General features: G+C 39.3%; 1 protein-coding gene across 1 annotated transcript in view; it reads right to left on the minus strand.

Moving 5' to 3' along the window:
* RAPGEF5 (Rap guanine nucleotide exchange factor 5) overlaps positions 1–18,270 on the minus strand; it is a 158,939-nt gene that overhangs the window by 30,141 nt on the left and 110,528 nt on the right. The window contains exons 12-16 of the mRNA XM_066318589.1: positions 6,619–6,697; positions 5,381–5,525; positions 3,478–3,575; positions 2,720–2,750; positions 1,704–1,782 (exon numbers count right to left, since the gene is read on the minus strand). Coding sequence (XP_066174686.1) covers positions 1,704–1,782; positions 2,720–2,750; positions 3,478–3,575; positions 5,381–5,525; positions 6,619–6,697 — 432 coding nt within the window. The remainder of the gene's footprint in view (positions 1–1,703; positions 1,783–2,719; positions 2,751–3,477; positions 3,576–5,380; positions 5,526–6,618; positions 6,698–18,270) is intronic.

Below are 18,270 nucleotides of genomic sequence, written 5' to 3' on the forward strand. Positions count from 1 at the left end.
TCATTCCATGACAGAATCTTTCATCAGAATGGATACACATCATGAAGACAGAGACACCAACTGCACGTTAAATTACTAGGTAGAAAAATAAATTTTAAAAAATCTGACATTTGGAATATTTGGACTCCATATGCAGAGTGACACGCCTTGCTTACAGTGGATTTGTTTGAAATGTCCTCTCTGTCATTTCCAAAGGGACAATGACAGCAATGTCAATTTATAAATGGGCTATTGATCTATCCTTTCTTTAACACTGAACTAAATCAACCCACAGCTCAGATGCTCAAGCACAACCACCACAGTGGTTGTGATTCTCCCCTCAGACCTTTCCAATGTTTCATCTGTGGTATCTTTTGGGATGGACCATGCCATCTCTTCCAGGAGTCTACGCTGCTCCTCTGTGAGGAGGGAATGCCAGTGGGAGGGAGTGGCTACGGGCTGCAAGCTGCCCTGGTAATGACTGCAATACAGGATAAAACACCTCTGGTCACATTGCATGGTGCAGCTTGGACAGACCCATCTTCCACAAGCACCATCAGCCAGACAGTACCCACCACACAGGGTTAGGATGTCCACCCTCTGTATCTGTCTCTCCTTTCCCCATCTTCACTGGCTATTTCATTCCTTCAATCCCATCATAGTCCATGGCTCCTGCTCTCAAGGAGTGAGACAAATGCAATTTAACTCAGTCAGGACTGGCCTTGCTGAGTCCTGTCCTGGTCACTGTCCTACCACAGTCACACAGTCTGTCCCCTCTCTTGTGCCAGTACTTTCTTTCCAGTCACCTACAAGCTGTGTCCAGCTTTGACAAAAGAATGAGTGTGGGGGTTCTCATCCACAAACAACATTTTAAGGAGAAGCCTTGTTAACATAAATCTCAAAACCCCCTACATTTGAAGCACAAAAAGAGGATTATCTATCAGCAGCACATATTGTGCAAGTCTTTCGACTTGGCGTAGAACGGGCTCAGTTTTTATTCTGTCACAAATGAGCACTAAAAATACTCTGACTTCAAGTGAACTTCCGGGGTTTTGTTCCCAGTAAGAAATGAAGATATACTGTCAAAGAGCAGAAGAGGCTGCCAGGTAGGAGGTCCTGTAGCTGTTCCCTGCTCGTGTACACAGTGTTCTCCTCTCTGCCTCCTTCCTCGCTCAGGCATCACAGGAGGGTGACAGCATCACTGCCTCACAGTGTTACTAGTGATGGAGGAAACTGCCTTTTGAAATGGCTGACATTAAAGTGAAGTGGCACCTTGCACTCCACACAGAGATGCTTTCGAGCAGAGAAGGAACTAAGGTGCATTCCCAGAGTTGGCAGATCCTGGCCCATTCCATGTGACAGGCTTATTCATTCACCTTTCAAAACCAAGATATAGGTCAAGAGACCGAGAGCACGATATGGAGCAGAAGTAATGCCTGGTGCATGGGCTGCAGCACACCTGGGACACACACAGGACTGTAACAGGGGCGCTGGACGAACTGGACAGGGCAAAAACCCCCCTTGACATACCATGGCACTGTTAAGCCCTGCAAACCAGGAGGAAGGAAGATAAACTTGCACAGCCAAATATTTCTTCTTTTTTTGTGTGTCCCTAAGGTCTTGTTCAAAAGCTGTATGTCAGCTAAAGAATATTTACATTGAAGTAGTTGAGAAACAGTATTATAGTTTTTGAGCTTTTCCTCCATTCTTTCATTTATACTCACTTTCTTCTGTTTCATTCATGGTTCCTCTGTGCTGCAGCCAGTTCTCCTTAACACTGAACTGGTGGAAAAAGGTTTTATTCTGTGAGGGAGTGGAAAAAAAAGAAAGGAAAAAAAAATTGTGTTTTTTTGCATCCGTGCTGTTTACAAAGCAGTAATTCACAGAATACAGCATTTAACCCATATGTCTGGCCAAAAGGTTTCTGTATAGGAAGTACACCCACCCTTTCTTGGAGCAGTAAACTGGGAGTTGCCTTACTAAATAACAGCCAAGGTGGGGATTTTGGAGGAAGCAGGACATGCCAAGGCTAAGCAGCCTGCACAATTCAAGGTTTTCTGTATTCATGTTCAGAGCCATTTCTTACACACTTATTCTTATATATATTTCCTATGTACTAATCAGCCTACTTAGCAATTTCACTACAATCTCATGTTCTGCCTTCCACATTTTTGCAGTAACATTTTAAGCTTATTACACACTCCAGCTTCCACCCAGTAAAATTGACGAGCACAGCAATTCACCTCTGAGCAGTTTGTACTCCAACTTTCTCTGGCTGCAACTTCTCCCTCCAGTTAAACAGATAGATCCATGTTCCTCTCTTTTTGTCTGTCCCTGTCACAACAAATCCACCCTTTGCTCTGTTTACTTGACATCCATGTCAATGCCTGTGTTCAGCCTGGTTTGCCCAGCTTGCTACATCCCTCTGGCTCGGTGGGGACACACTGCCAGGCCTCTCCTGAATTCTGACATCTCAAAGCATCTTGTTAACATGCTAATACTGTCACAACCACTGCAGGTTAGCTCACACTGCTGATATCCAGGAAGCACTCAAAGGAAAAAAAAATGTTCCTTAAGCAGCATTGCAAGTCTAACCTCACTGATGTGTCCTGTCATGTTTTTGGTCATCAATCACATTTGGTTAAGAAGCCAAGAAAAGAGAGGGAAGTGGGCAGAAGGGAAAAAAAAAAAAAAGGTGAGATGGTAAGTTATCTATCAACAATAATCAGGTTGGCTTTACCTTTCGATGAGGTGAATATTCATCTACAGTGCTGAAACAAAAAGGAAAATCACGATTATTCTTTCCAGCCAAAGCTTAGGAAAAGAAGTTTTAGCTATTCCATCATAACATCAGAAAGTTTCTAACAGTAAATGGTGACTGCAGAAAGGCTGCAGAGGTTCCTCAGGAAAAACTTAAGGCATCTGGCTCAGCCAGAGAACTTTCCTTTGACTTGCATAATTGATGTAGTGAAAAGCAATGCTGCCAGCCCATGAGCTGTTGGAGCAGCCAGCGTCGCCCTCAAAAGCATGGCTCCTTCCACCTTCTCAATGGCCAAACCGTGGAAACAACCTCCATTTGTTGGAAAAACATGCAATTAAGTATCTTTCATAGATGCCATAATTATTAGAAAAATAATAACTCTGAGACAACTATTCCAAGTGATTTGCTTCTCAGTATTGCAGAGAGAATGAAGGTACCATCTGAAGTGACAGACTGCAGCTTCTGAAGGGAATTTTTGCCAGCTTCTCCACAAAACACTGCTCTGTCTCTAAGTAATCCCAAATGAAATGGATGGGAGTGAATGTTGAATCACAAACACTGCCCAATAAACATCAGAAAAAACTAATCTTGCTTTAGTTTTAAGAAGAGATGATTTGTAAAACTGAATACGCCACTTGTATCACTCATCACTTTACTAAATTATAGAAAGATAGCAACAAAAATAAGTTACATTCTGAATAAGAGAAGACTTTGTCACAAACATAATCAATACTTACTGACGGCGATGCATCCCGAGTATCTTCTGAAATTCTTTCAGGTCCTTCTCAAGAACAGGATACTCATACACATCATCTAACACATTTCTGTATATCGTCTACAAAACAAAGGAATATCTTAAAACATCTGACAACTCAAACATTAACTTAAGGCATCACATCACTGGTCTAAGTTAATTTGGGCACTATCCTACTAAAACAAGTTTTATCATTATCATTGAAAGCTTGTAAGGAGAGAATATTCCTGTTTAAATTTCCAGACTGGTCAATATTCAGCTTGCTTTTGGAGAAACCTAGTGCTTACTTAGTACTGTGTACCAAGCAAGAGGGCAAAATGCTTGTACTATTTTGTCTATAAATAGGAAATTATAAAACACCAGTTGTGGCTATTACATAAAACCTGGGTTAGGTCAGAATAACACATTCTGAAGCATGACAGCACAACACACCATCATCACATATCCAAAATGATAACAGATAGATTCATTAGATTAAGACTTTTAAAATGGCAAATATTCTGCTTTACCTTTCCTCACATTTGCATGCATTTTAAACTGAGCTGGTTCTCTCACAAACTCCCACAACTTTCCCTAGCTGTAAACTAAATAAACTAAGTACATAAACCTTACTTTTAATTTTGGGGGAAGACGTTGACATGACTAAAATTCTAGGAAGTATTTTCTCTACACCTTTTCCACATCTGCACGTAGATCCTTCTCTTTCCCTTCTAAGGAAACAAGGATCATACATATAAGCTGAGTCACAGGTTTGCTTTAGCCCCTACATTCATAGATTTCTGCACAAATAGATTTTAGCCTGCGACCCTGTATGACGGTTTTGCACATGTAACTACAACCATTATTAACATTATTGCTGTTTAATATTGCACACACGCTTCCAGAAGAGGAACTCTGAGACAGTGCACAGCCCATGGCCAGAAAGCCCTGCATCCAGACAGGTGCAACTCAGTGAGACATAACTGATGCCTGAAATGATGTCCTCTTTCCAGTACAGCAATACACATCTAGTACCAAGCAGCAAAAATCCTAAGGTCTATGCTTCCATATGCAGCATGTCCCACTTAAAAAAACCAAACCAAAACACAAAAAAAAGAAATCTCAAGATTTTCTCCACATTGCCTTTGTCTTGAGTGACAGAGAGATAAAAGACCCTTAAAAAGATCTCCAGTTGCAGACAGAGGCTCATCAGTAAAAATGGAAGATACTGCAAAGTCTCCTAAAATACTCTCATCTTTCAAACAGCAGGGAAAAAATATATCTTGAAAAAAAATCAGTAACCAGATTGATTTTACGTTCACAACAATAGCACTATTTTCAAATTAACAAGAGAATTTTAAGAGCTTTTGTAATTCACACAGAACTTTGCTAACACGTAACAAACAAAAATTTATTTCTCAAAAATACATAAAGCTATGCTGCTCTCCATGTCCACCCAGCAAACACCACAGAATAGGATTTCACTCCTCAGTCAAAATAGCATCTCTTACAGTCATCTCAAAATGCTCTGTGTCCATGATCCTCTGGATACAAACTGACAACCCTAGTCTGAGAGACATGTGTCCAAGGAACCTCCACATCTTTGTAGTTTTACTTCTTACCTTCCTAACATGTCCCATTTTCTAGAGACCACAGGAGTTCCATAAGTTTCATATGTTAAAGTAATGCTTTTAATGTTGACTGTATTGACAGTATAAGATTTCTGTTCAAACTGACCTTATTTAAGGCATTTAATGAAGACACATGTAAATCATTTTATATTATAGATTTCATGGAGAAGATCTAAGTATGAAAAAATATGGTTTATAGATTTTGCTGTTGGGGCTTTTTAGACACAGTATGTAATTAAACAATGCTGAAATTCATCACAGGAATTGTTTCAATACCTTTAAAAATTGTTTTAAATGCTCATCTTCATGTAACCAGTCCTTGTAGAGCGAAGTCCACTGAGACACCAAATGCAAGACTTTTCTTTTCCTACAGGACACATCAGAGTCATCTTCTTTCCCTTGGTGGTTCTTAGCACAATAGGTGCACTAGGTTAAGGAACATATAATAAGATCTCAAAGAAACTTGAAAATTAACCGCTGGCAAAGACTTTGCAATAATCTCATTTGCTAATGTAAGGTTTTTTTCACTGCATTGCTCAGTTTTAAATGTTTTATCCTGTCTAGAACTTTAGGAGTTTCATAACTTTTGGGAATTAAATTCTCAGTAATAGGAAGTCAATTCATCCTCCGTGCCAACAGGATTTTTTTTCTCTTACAGATTAGAGAGGTGAGTCTATAAAAGTAAAATAAATTCAAAAGGAATTATACAATGTTCAGTCATATCTTTTTTGCACTACTGAGAATGAACCTTTGTCTTGCACACCGATGTCATTGGGAATGTCTGTGGGAAGGGGGGCAAAGCACCTTTAACAATAACACAAAAAGCAGTCAAAGGAAGTCAGTTTCTTTTTGCCTGCACAAATTACACTATCTGCAGATGTGACACTATAAAAATTAAAAAAAAAAAGTGAAAGATTATTTCTACCACTGTTCTCTATTCATAAGGCAGAAGCACCAAATGTCAGATACCTACTTTGTACACTGTTCCTGTCCCTTCATGGTTCTTTGTTTATAGGTAAACCCCTGATGATTTCACCACAAAAGTTAAAGATGGGGAAATGATTTAAAAAAACAAACAAACAGTTCATTTTAATGTTTATTCAAACATTGAGCCATAGCTCATAGCTTATGGAAGTCATTAGAAATACATTAAAATATTTCTTCTATCTCAGAATGAGTTAAGATTTACATCCTGTATTACATGATAAAAGGAGTAGAGACTGTAAAATTCTTTACATTTTCTCCTTGTGTATTCTGTAATGTATTATGCACACATAGGTATTCTATGCATTAACATAACCTGGGGAGGTTTTAACCCCAATTTAAATTCTACCTTGTCACAGTTATAAAAGTTTATTTATCCTTAAACAAAGCTGACATAAAATTGCATTGTTGCTATGAGTTAGGCATCTGTTTCAAAGCCAGGCATGTAATTTTGATATAAGGCTCAACAATAGATAAAGCTATGAGTAAATGTGTGACCCCCATGAAAACAACTCTCAGTAAAAGGATATTGCCTCAGGAGCGCCTGGCACAAGTCATCGGTCGTCATGAAAACCGTGTATGTGAGAAGGAAATCATCCAGGAGAGTTTCTGCAGAGGAAGACAAAAAAAATCCCAAGGTACAATAAATTAACAAGTGCAGGAACAGAGTATCCACTCTTGTTACTGAGCATGGCAGGAACAAGACCCCCGCCCTTAAAAAATAAGGCCCAAAGAACACAAAATACATAAACCTCTAAATTTCAAGAAGTTAACAACATGTTGCCACTGTGGAGATCAGTCCCCTTATTTAACAACTACATCCTCAGCTCCCAAAGCACCAACAGGCACAAGTATGCACAAAGTAATTCATGATAGTTCAAGAGCCAGAAAGAAAGAGTCCTTATAACAAACACTGCCACCCTGGTTGGCTCAGCTGCACACAAAGCAGCCTTTCCACACATCAGCTTGTTCTGGAACTTCAGAAGAACAGCTTTTAGTAATAAGAGAAAAATGAGGATTGCCATGAACTGTGATTAACATCTATGCACAGTAGTTGGGAACCATGAAATAAATATATTCAAATCCTTAGATGGTTGGTTAGTCTTGTGGGCATCACTGTAAGTGCTGGTAAGTTTTCTCTAAGGTTTGTACAATTGTACTGACGAAGGTTTTTTTCTCCTCTTGGTTTCTATCAGTGTTACAAAACCAGGCTGAAGGTATTTGCCAAGAGACCATCCCCACACCCTGAAGCTGTAGCACCTCAGGTTGTCAGGACAAATAGCCAGTTTCAGATTTCAGTGTAACTTTTTCATTCCTCATTCCTATATCACACTATTTTCAGGATTTTTCCAAACCTTTACTGCACACATCACTGGGGTGAAAGCACTGGGTTTTGCCCTTGGGTGACAGGGCTCAAGGTAATCTCATGGTGGTCTTCAAAAACCCAGTGGCAGACAGAGTGGATATAAGACCAAGCCAGACTTGTCATAGAGGTGTGCTACAAAATGATACGGGGCAACCATCAGAATGGCAACACAAGAAAATTTGTCTAGATTAAGGTACTTATTTTTTCCTCCTGTGAGGAAGCCCAATGTGACACATTACCTGCAGAGTCTCCAAGATCACTGTATTCAGGGCTTGCCTGTGCAAAGCTATGAGCATCCTGGTCTTACTGAAGCTACTTCCAACACAGGTTGGACCCAATGGTTTCACATCTCTCTTGCAAATGAAATTATTATAGATTTTTTAAACTAATTAGATTCCAATTTTAGCAAACTACTCATACACGGTACATGATCTAGACTATTTGGCTCTCGCAACAAAATCTTTACTTTTATGCAAACAGATAATGTTTTATGGTCTTTGTAACCACAAAATAAAAATGTTTCTGTTTATTTCTCTGGTTTTGGGGTTTTGGGTTTTTTCCAAAGGGTAAGATTTTCCTCAAGTTTTGAGGGATTCCTTTTGACTGTATTTCTTTTAATTTCACCAAATACTCTGTGTTCCCTTTAACAAGAGAACAGCTCTGGTTTTTTCAGATAAGAACAGCAACATGGACAGAGGCTGAACAATAACAGAAGTGATTTCAATTACATTGCAGAGCAAAAATATTTTACCAGTATAACTAGCTGGTATTAGTTAGCACCAATTATATTAAGATTTAAGTGGTGGATTTACAACTGCACACACTAAGGGCCAAACCATTTCTCTCACATGAGAAAAGACAAGGCTGAACCCCGAGTCCCGTATCCTGATTTTCTCCCTATTTATTTGTGATCTGTTCCAGTCCAAGCTAGTGCTTTTGTACAAGTGAGCAACACAGAGCATCCCAGCAGCTTTCCACAGCAAGACTGCAATTTCACAATAATTTAGACCAATTTCCCTTACAGCTGCTTTGGACCTTATCAGTGAATTATTGATCCCATAGCTGTGGCGCACAACGGCAATGAGAATTCATCCATGTATCATTCACAGACAGATGTCACGTGGGTGAACATGGATGGATAGCTAATGACATCCCACCCTGGGAGCATGGAATTCAAAATACCTCCAGTGTCCTTTAAAAAAATTAAAATAACGCATTTAACACTGCTGGTCTAGAAGGAGTCCTGATCTAAGGATGCATAGGTTAAACCCCTTGCACTCAGAAGCAAAACAATTAAATTCTTTATTCTACCCAACATTGTTAAAAATGGTGGAAAGTATTATCTGTGTATAAAAAGAGTATTTTGTCTCAGTAAATGAAAAGACATGGTGAACAGCTTGTTCTCTCTCTGAAAGGTCATCCATTCATTCTCTTGCACGTCTTTTAGATGGTACAATGAGGCTATTAAAGTTGAAGGTTTCACAAACATTTATTTGGAAACAGCTGAACTTGGAGTCAACAAACACATTTTAGTTCTTTATTGAACTGTGTGACTGTGCAGTGATCCTCACAAAGTCAAAGAGACGCTTACACCAGATTATTTCCCTAATTTCCTACTCTGTGTAGGTGATACCTGAATTTCAGCAAAATGTAGCCATGTGTTTGGAAAAGAAATTAACTCTCAGTTGAAGCAAAACTGCAATATTATCAATCAACTTCTCAAACTGTTCAAGAGCATGTGACTTTATCATAACTGGTGTTTAAGAAACTACTTGTATGTTTATTTTTATTACCTGAGAATCTGTTTTCCAGATGTTCTTCCCACATCCCAAAGTGTTGGAATGGAGAGAAAGACTGGATTTACTATAATGTCAGTCTCTTGCTTTTTTGTTTTATTCTTCTTGCAAGAATTATGTTACAAACATTACTAATGCAACTCTCCCTCAAAAAAACCCCACCCCACAACAAACCAGTGATGGAAGGCCTGGAACTGTAGGTTTGTTCAGATAACTTACAATTGATTTTAAGCCCTCGGTTCATCTCTGTCTCCACATCCTTCCATTCACAGTGTCTGGTTTCTAACAGCGCCATCAAAACAAGCGCCACTCAGCCCACAAAAGTTGCACATACGTATACATAGTGATTTCTTTTATCCTCTAAATGCAGAAGAAATGCTAAGAAGAAAAGTTAATAAATTATGTTTCCTACAGCTTGTGTATAGGCTAAATTTCTTCAAATTGCCTCTGAACATGTTTAGAAATTTAAACCCTGGAGGAATGTTTTGAACAAAAAAAAGTCCGGATTATACATGTGGTCCATTAATAGCATCACTCATCTGTTAAATTACTTTAACAAGTAAGCAATGAAAGTGCCTTTGCGAGATTAAATATCTATTACCAGACATCAACTAAAGACTTTACAATAATAATCATATTTTAAAATGCCTGAACTAGCTTGTAGGTATTTTCCTGAAGTCCTACTGTTCACTGTAACTGTCTTCTGTATTTTCTTCCTAAATGCCCTGTAATTTAAACTCATTCCAGAATGGTTTCTCATGTCCTAGCAGGAACACAAAATCTATGGGTGCACTGATACTTCAAAAATAATTTGCTCAAAACAAACAACTGCACACTTTTCAGACACTTTTGGATATTAATATGAATGATGATTTTCTGGCCTTAATCTACAAATGGGGAGAAAGGGTAACCATGAGAGGATTTATGCACAGCATATTATTCATTCTGCTAGTAATGGCCAGTAAGAGCAGTAAATTTGAATGAGGAAGAAGTTGAGCTGACAATTACGAACAAAAGTCTTTCTGGGTTTTTCTGTTTAGTCACATTTGATTTAAGAGTTTAAAAAAGGCAATTCCAGTCAACTCATTAATAATTTACAGTTCACCATATCCCACTCAGAATGGCAGTGAAATGCATACCCCTTTTAAAATTTTACTCCATGTTCCAGTTCTTGCCTAAATTTGTGATAATTTTCCCTATCATTTTTGTAGAAAAAGTTTTTCTAGCATTTGTGGCAAACAGAGAGAATAAAATGCATAGTAATAGTTGGCAAGTAAAGGATATTGAAAGGGAAATTTTGGTGCAAAAGCCTGTGATGCTATGATTTTATTTCTCTTCTTCATGAATTTTTTATTTAATCTTTTTCTTCTAGACATCAGTCTAACTTTTCTTTGTTCCTCACAATTTTTCTTGATTTGGCTAAGCAATTATTACAAAGTCTGTAGTTAAATTGCAGCTAAGGAATATTTCATTTCAAAAACAATTTCAACCATTTTAAAGCTTCATTAAAGACATGCAACAGAAGCAGCATGAGTCTCCTGGCCTCCTGCTCTTGCAGCTCTTTGGGGGCAGCCTTAGGCAGTAATCTCGCCACACCAATTGTGTGAAAGTTCCACAGGCATAAAAATAATTTAAAAAGCAGGCACTGTGCTTGTTACTAAATAATCAATTTGCACCAGCTTCTGCTGAGACAGTTTCTCCCAGGCTATGAGTCCCCTTCTTCCCCCAAGTGAAATAAAGCACAGACACAGCTTTACCAGGAACAGTTAGCACTGCTCATCCCATTCTTCTGCAATGGACAAGTCCTTCTGCAAGACACATTCAGGGGGGCTGAGGGGTGGAAAGAGCAGTATGGAGACACTCTCACCCATGTGAAACATCCAGGGGACATTTGCTTCAAGCTGGTTACCGAAGGACCCAGCAATGCATCTACATGAGAAGTTGCAACTGTATTGCTGTATGGGGTGATGACAGCCAACAGCAACAATGGTGTATTTGGTGGGGAAGGAGGATCTAGGGCCCAGAGACAGTAAATGATAAAATATTTAGATGAGCAACATATCATATATTCCCACCTACTAAAAAAATGGACAGGATTCCCTGCTGCTTTCTGTGTGCCCACCTACCTCTCTAACAGGAGAAACCCCTTCTCTCTGAGAAGACAACTCTGCAAATACCAGCTCAAGGTGATGGCATAATTAGAAATGCCAGGAGGAAAGAATGGGTTTCCTACATGGGTTTGCAGCCCAAATCTGATTTTCCAATGATTTCTTTTCTCCTTTCTCTACCCTGTTCTCTAGGCAGGCTATCAATCACCAAGGCTTAGGACAGAAATTAATACAGATCTGTAAAGAAAAATCATCTGTGACACACATTTAACAAATCAGGACAGGCAGTACACTTCTTGGTGTTGCCACATCAAACATCTGTTCCCTCTTCTCAAACTGGAGCATTTTTAAGCTACTGCAGTGGTATGAGGCATCGGTTGAGCAGCCTCACTTCAATAACTTGTAACATAAACATTCAGAGAGACCTAATCGAAAGGAAATGCCTTTGTCAAACAGAGTAAAAGTTAAATTCCTTAGATTAAATTAGATATATTTGAAGACAGCTCTAAAAAGTGAATAATATTAAAAAGGCTATCTCACAGAATAAGCGAAGAAGGAAAAGTATGGAAACATCCAAGTGTTACAGATAGAGATGTGTAGCTAACTACTCGCCCAGCAATTTATGTGCTCACATTTGATTCACTAGCCTGCCCATGCACCAACCAGTGTCTTTAGACCATCACAGCTAAACCAATAGTACATACACATCTACATTACAAACATGTCCAATAGTTCAGGCTGCATCTAGAATACACCTATTGCCCTACTGCTAATATTAGACATACTGTCCAGCTAAGCCAGATATAATTATTCCTAATGCCTGAGTCATTAATCCCTTTATACCCACATGAAGAGATAACTTGATGCCAAATTCCAGTTTGTCTTGATTTTCAGATCCCACTACTACATCCTGAATTGATTTTGGGTTGTTACTTTTCAATGGCTACCAGCAAAAACAAGCAAGCAAACAAACAAAAAAAACAAAAACCAAACAAACAACCAAAATAAAAATACAAACAAAAGAAAAATAAGCCAAACAAGTACTCCCACTTTCAGTGACAAACTGACTGCTGAGATGACAAGAACTGTTCTCTTTTTCATATCAGACTTTATATAGCAACTTTTCAGACTCTGTTTTTCACTCTCTGTACCATTTCTTTTTCCATGTTCTATCCTTTCCTTTATATGCTTACTTCAATATTATGAAAAAAAAAAAAGTTATGTAAAACAAGACAACAACAGGATTTAAAACATCCAATGCATAGTGTTTTTTTCTTATAACTGCATGGCTTACAAAAGGCAAATTCCTCTCTACAGAGGGGCATAAGCATATAGACTCTGTGCATATAGACTCTATATTCCTTTCTCTGCAGGTTGTATGTGTCATGTACTGTTAGCTGGGGAGAGGGTTCTGACAGTGAAATCTGCTACACTGCGAAGAAAAACAAGTGATCTGGGTTGTTGTTTTTTTTTTGGGGGGGGAAGAGTTGGGTTTTTTTAAACTTATCACTATTCTGAACCCAAATCTCTTCGACTCTGCACTGTACAAATCCATTGTGAATGGCTGTGCAAGAATTACAGAAAGATTTAAGGGGTTTTCAGGCTTGTATTCCACACTAAATCGGATTATAAGAAAATATAGATAAAGCACTGGAATACAAGTCTTTTTCCACTTTATGCAAAGTAGTGATTCAGCTTTCTCCAAGGATTTGCTGGTGGAGGCCAAACCTGTATGAAGATTGAAGGAAAAACCAAACGCCAACAAAAAAAAGAGAAAAAAAATTGCCTGAATGAACAAGGCACTAGAATTCACTAACTCACAGGTTAAAACTACTCTTGCCACTGTAGTGGCAAGCCTTAGTCATGCCTCAGAGCAGTTGTGGTTCTCACTATGTGTATGAGAGAATTAAACTGAGAGAATGAAAACCATGCACTGAATTAAAAATATAACTCTCCAAACCCTCTGCTTTCCAAGCAGGGAAATCACTATGTGTCCTTCCTTTCTGCTCAACTTAGCTTTCAGAAATGTAACAAATAAAAAGAGCTCATAATATCTTGTTCATCCCCATCATGTAAGAACTTTAGTGTAATATACTGGGCATCAGCATCTAGGAACTCCAGCAGTAAGAACTCCATGTGAGGGCTACACATGCTTTTTTCCAGTATCAATGCAAACTCTAAGGGACTTTTGTGTGATAATGAAATCTCTTTGGTGCTTGGAGTGGGGTGGGGATATTTTTGAGAAAGCCAAAGATGAAGAGAAAAATAAATGTGATTTAGACAATACAGAACAAATTCTAAAACCCTTTAGCTATGCCATTTCCCATTTGTGATAATGGCAAAGATGATAAGATGACCATATGGTCAGCTCCTGACATCCCCTTATGTTAATACACTTACCAGTATTAGCCAGAATTACAAATTTAATAATCATCAACAACTCTGCTCTCATTTACATTCAGTGCATCATCCCTACCTTGCAGAAACAGACACTCTTCTGTAACATTTTGTGAGGCTCATCCCCCACAATATATTTGGGAAAAAAAAGTCACCAGCTAGACCAGCTAAATCCTTTGGAATTTTTATCCTCTTACGACTGAAAAGCTGGGATCAATAACACTAATGCACCTTCTGACCTCATAGCCCATACTGGAAATAATTTTTTTAAAAAGAAAAGAGTCACTGATGGGGTTATCAACACCATCCTGATCAGAAACAGTTACAACATGCATCTCTCACAGTCATCAAGAAAAGCAGCCCTATGAGATGGGGTTACAGCTGGGCAAACAGACAGATGAGCCCTGTGCCTGAGTAAAATGGATGCTGATTACTTACTATTCTATAGGGAATAAATAGTTTTTTCTATTTTAAATAGTCAGTCACTTAGTTCAAATTAAACAAAATGAGGGCTACAGCAAAGCATTTTCAAGTTTTTTCAGCCTCTCAGTGCTGAAAGTTCATAGCCTTGATAAATTCTTGTCATACCTCTTCCTCCCTTCTACAAAACATGAAAAATTATAACACACCTCAAGGCAGACAATGCTACACGTAGATTTTTTTTGTGTGGTTTGGTTCACATAATACTATGCAATGCTCTGAAACCTTTCAGCAATGCAAACACAGGTCTGGAGATTTGAGCTGCAATCAGAATATTGCTTGTTCTGCAGAAACAGAAAAACGATTTGATGGCAGCAACTCTTTTCAAAGGTAGAAGTTTCTCAGTAATCTGTAATTCCACAGCAATTTACTAAAAAAGTGTCAGGATGTCTCTGAGTACAAACAACAAATGCAAATTGCTCTCTGATCTAGCAAGATATTGCTCATGTCTGAGAGGATGCTGAGAGGTCCCAGACCTCCCTTGCATTTAGCAGATGGCAACAGTGCTCAGGACCTTGCAGGATTAGCCCTTAATTCAAAATCGAATCCTCTAATAGTGCTATGCCACCATGGACACAGCACAAAGGAAAAAAAATGAAAATTATGTTGAGAAAGAAAGGTCAATGAAAAAAAAGAACATCGATATATAATTTGCTGCTAATGTATTAAAACAATTATAGTAGTTATGTCACCTAACCACCAAGGCACCAAGAAATCAATGCACAAAGGAATAAAGAGCAAGACACTCATTTCTGGCATTAGGTTAGAAAACTAAAATACATAAGGGCAAGATATTTAACCCGTACAACCACATTTTTTATTAGAGCACAAAAGTCAGAACTAGGAATCATTTCTAAGGTCATCTCCTAGAAATTTCTGGCAGTATTTTAACATCTGCAGAATGAATCAAACACATTCTGTCTGGTAAGGTCAAAGATGCTCCTAAAGTTGCGTTCCAGTTGCTGCTATCACACATATTGGAGCAGCTTCTTATTTTCTTGGAGGGACAAAAAGCCCTGAAACCACAGGCAGAGAGCAAATGTCAAACTTGTCCAGCTTTAATGAGACACTAATTTTTCCACATAGAAATCTGAAGCTCTCTTTTTTCCCCAAGTGGGAGGGAGCCCTGGTGATTCATGTGCAGCTATAATGGTCAGGGTTACTTGAAATTATTGGACAAATCCTCTACGTCTTATGCATTGTGTGTTGCCTTTAGCAATCACTCTAAGCTATTGATACTTTTTGTTTAAAAAAGTGCCTTTGACTGCTGCAACTAAAACACTGAAGATTTATTTCCATGCAGTGAAACTTGACCGTAAACGGAGGTACTTTAATGCACATGTGAAATGTGAAATCCTCACACAAGCAGAAGGCAGACACTCCTTGTTCACATCACGCATCTCCCAAAGTACTTGAGGAGAAAAACCCATCCTCTCTTTTCCATCGATTGATTAAAATAAGCCAGCCAGGCCAGGATTGCCTGCAGCAGCAGGACAGAGGATAAAAGATTTAATGGTTCTCTTTCATCCTTTTGCCTGCAGACCAGCTGCCGGAGCACAGCCTGCTGTGATGTGCCCTCCTGGGTTTGCACCCCCAGCCTGCACATTGCCTGGCACCCCAGGCACTGGTGTGGCTCAGTGAAAGTTGTATGAGCACAAGGCAAGGTTCTACTTTTCTGCTTCTGTCTCGCACAGGAACTTCTCTGCATCACTGCCATCACCCTCCTCCTCAGGCACCAAGGAGTAGCAATGTCTCCATCAATGACACAAGTCTCAAATGCCACCAACAGCTGTCACTGCCTCAGTGGTGCCAGCAGGACAGGACCTTTTGTAGCCTGGTGGCAGCACAGCACACAGCCATCCTCCAGCAACTGACAGCAGTGCACAGTGCACCCTCTCTCCCCTCTGCCACTGGAAGCCAGATCCTAACAACTGGGTGCTCTAAGGTGCCTTAAGGCTTCTCAAGCCTTTTGCCTGGTCCGTGAGTCCAGCACAGTCTACAGGGAATTTGAAAATCAGGCATTCAGCTTTCAGAAAATTAAAACAAAGGAAGATGCACCTAATCTTCATTCTTTTTATCTTTGCTGTCCAACACATATATGGCACTGAAGAATAATCAAATTTCAACTTCAGCATGTCTTTGTTATTGCTGAGTTGGAAAATCTACTCCTAGGAAACGGTAATCTTTAAATCTAATATTTTATATATAAGCACAAAAATCATCACATCTTCAAAAAATGCTTACAAGTTCATAATTTCTAGATCATGGAGATGCTTTAAAACAGTCTGCTTCTCAGTGACATTTCTGAGACCATGAGCCCAAACATTCTGTTTACAACCCAAAAATACATATATATTTGGATATATATATTTAAAAACTCTTAATTGGCATTATTTTCAGGTTGAGACTATTAGCCCCAAAAGGCTTTACTTCCAAATCCTCTGTACTTGGACAACATCCAGTCTGGCAGATTATGACAACTACAGTATAGTGACCAGAATACATTCCATGCTGGTACATGACATGGAAAAAGGACAGGTCAAATCACTCACGGCAGTGCCTCACCTAAAATTCTGCAGGTCAGGTACAATGCCCAGACCTCAACATGCAGTGTTATCCCATCAGCTGCTGCCAACTGCTTTCCATACAACCAGAGGGATGGATCCCTTAGGGGAACAGAAATGTACAGATCTGCACTGTGTATTTTTAAAAGTGTTTAGCAAGAAGCTTTGATCTATTATTTTCCCCCCTACAAAGCAGCAAGGGGAGATTTCTTTGTGCTTCAGCCCAAGGAAGGAGATATAAGCAGTATCTTGTTTGCCCCTGGGAGCCAAATTATCATAAATATGCAAAGCAGTGCAAACTCCCCAACATGTGGCACCAGAGCATGTGCAGTAAACACCACAGCCTGTCTTCAGGGAAGCCTAGCACGACAAAGCCTCCACTGGCAAATTGCTCCTGGCTTCTGTAGATTTGACAGAATTGCCTATAAAGGGAATGACGGCATTTTCATCTGAGCAAGAACTTTTAACTTGATCCAAGTTCTGTACAAGACGGGAATAGCATTGTACTGGACTAATGAACAGACCACACATTTCTCCCAGCACAGGAAAGGTCAAGTGGTGGGATATTTTTGGTGTACTGGGTCACACACACTAGGTTAGGGTCTTGCATACACAGCTGTGGCTCACTGTCATGTAACCTCAAAAGCAGAGACTCACTTAACATCTTCTGACATACGGAGGCAAAAAGGCCGAGCAAAGGTGCTGCATGACTGTGATGTGTTACAGGCTGTGCCAGGGAGAGAGCAGAGGGGAGGGAAGAATACATCCTGCAAACCTCACAGGACACCCAGACAGACACTGGCATACTGCAATGTCACTGCTGTGGTGAAGGATGCCACTTCCAGCATTTTGCCCAGGGTGTATCACACTTCAGGCTGATGGACAAACAATTCTCAGATAGCTCTGAAATAACTTATTCAATATTTAACAACACGCCTATGATGCACAGCACAGGGGGGTGGCAGAAGGGACATGACATCCAAGAGAACCCAAAAACCAAACAGGGCCATACTTGCATCTGGCATTTCCACACCTGTCTTCCTCCCCACTCTCCACAGCAGTGAAGCACAGCTTCACAGTATAAAACCAGAACAATGAGCACCAGAGCACTCATAAAGCAGCTGCATTTTGCTTCCCCATGTGGTGAATGGGTTAAAAAAAACCTAATGATTTTCATGATGGTGGTGTTAAAATACATTTTCACACTAAATGTAGACTTATTTATAAGATAAAGGTCCTTAAATTATGACCTGAAATTGTACTTGATACACTGAGACACCCAAATCATTCCAGTGACAGGTTAACATGTAATTAAAGACAGCTTTTATGCTTATTATTATTACAACTTAATGGAAGACAGCAATAAAAAAATGCCTTGCACATAGTCTGCATATGTATTAGGAACATCTAAAAACTTCAAACAATTGTGTTTGTCAGTACAACCCTGTGCTGACAGCTGAATGAAAGCAAT

Source organism: Sylvia atricapilla, chromosome 1, assembly GCF_009819655.1.
Source record: "Sylvia atricapilla isolate bSylAtr1 chromosome 1, bSylAtr1.pri, whole genome shotgun sequence".
In the NCBI taxonomy this organism is placed as follows: Eukaryota; Metazoa; Chordata; class Aves; order Passeriformes; family Sylviidae; genus Sylvia; species Sylvia atricapilla.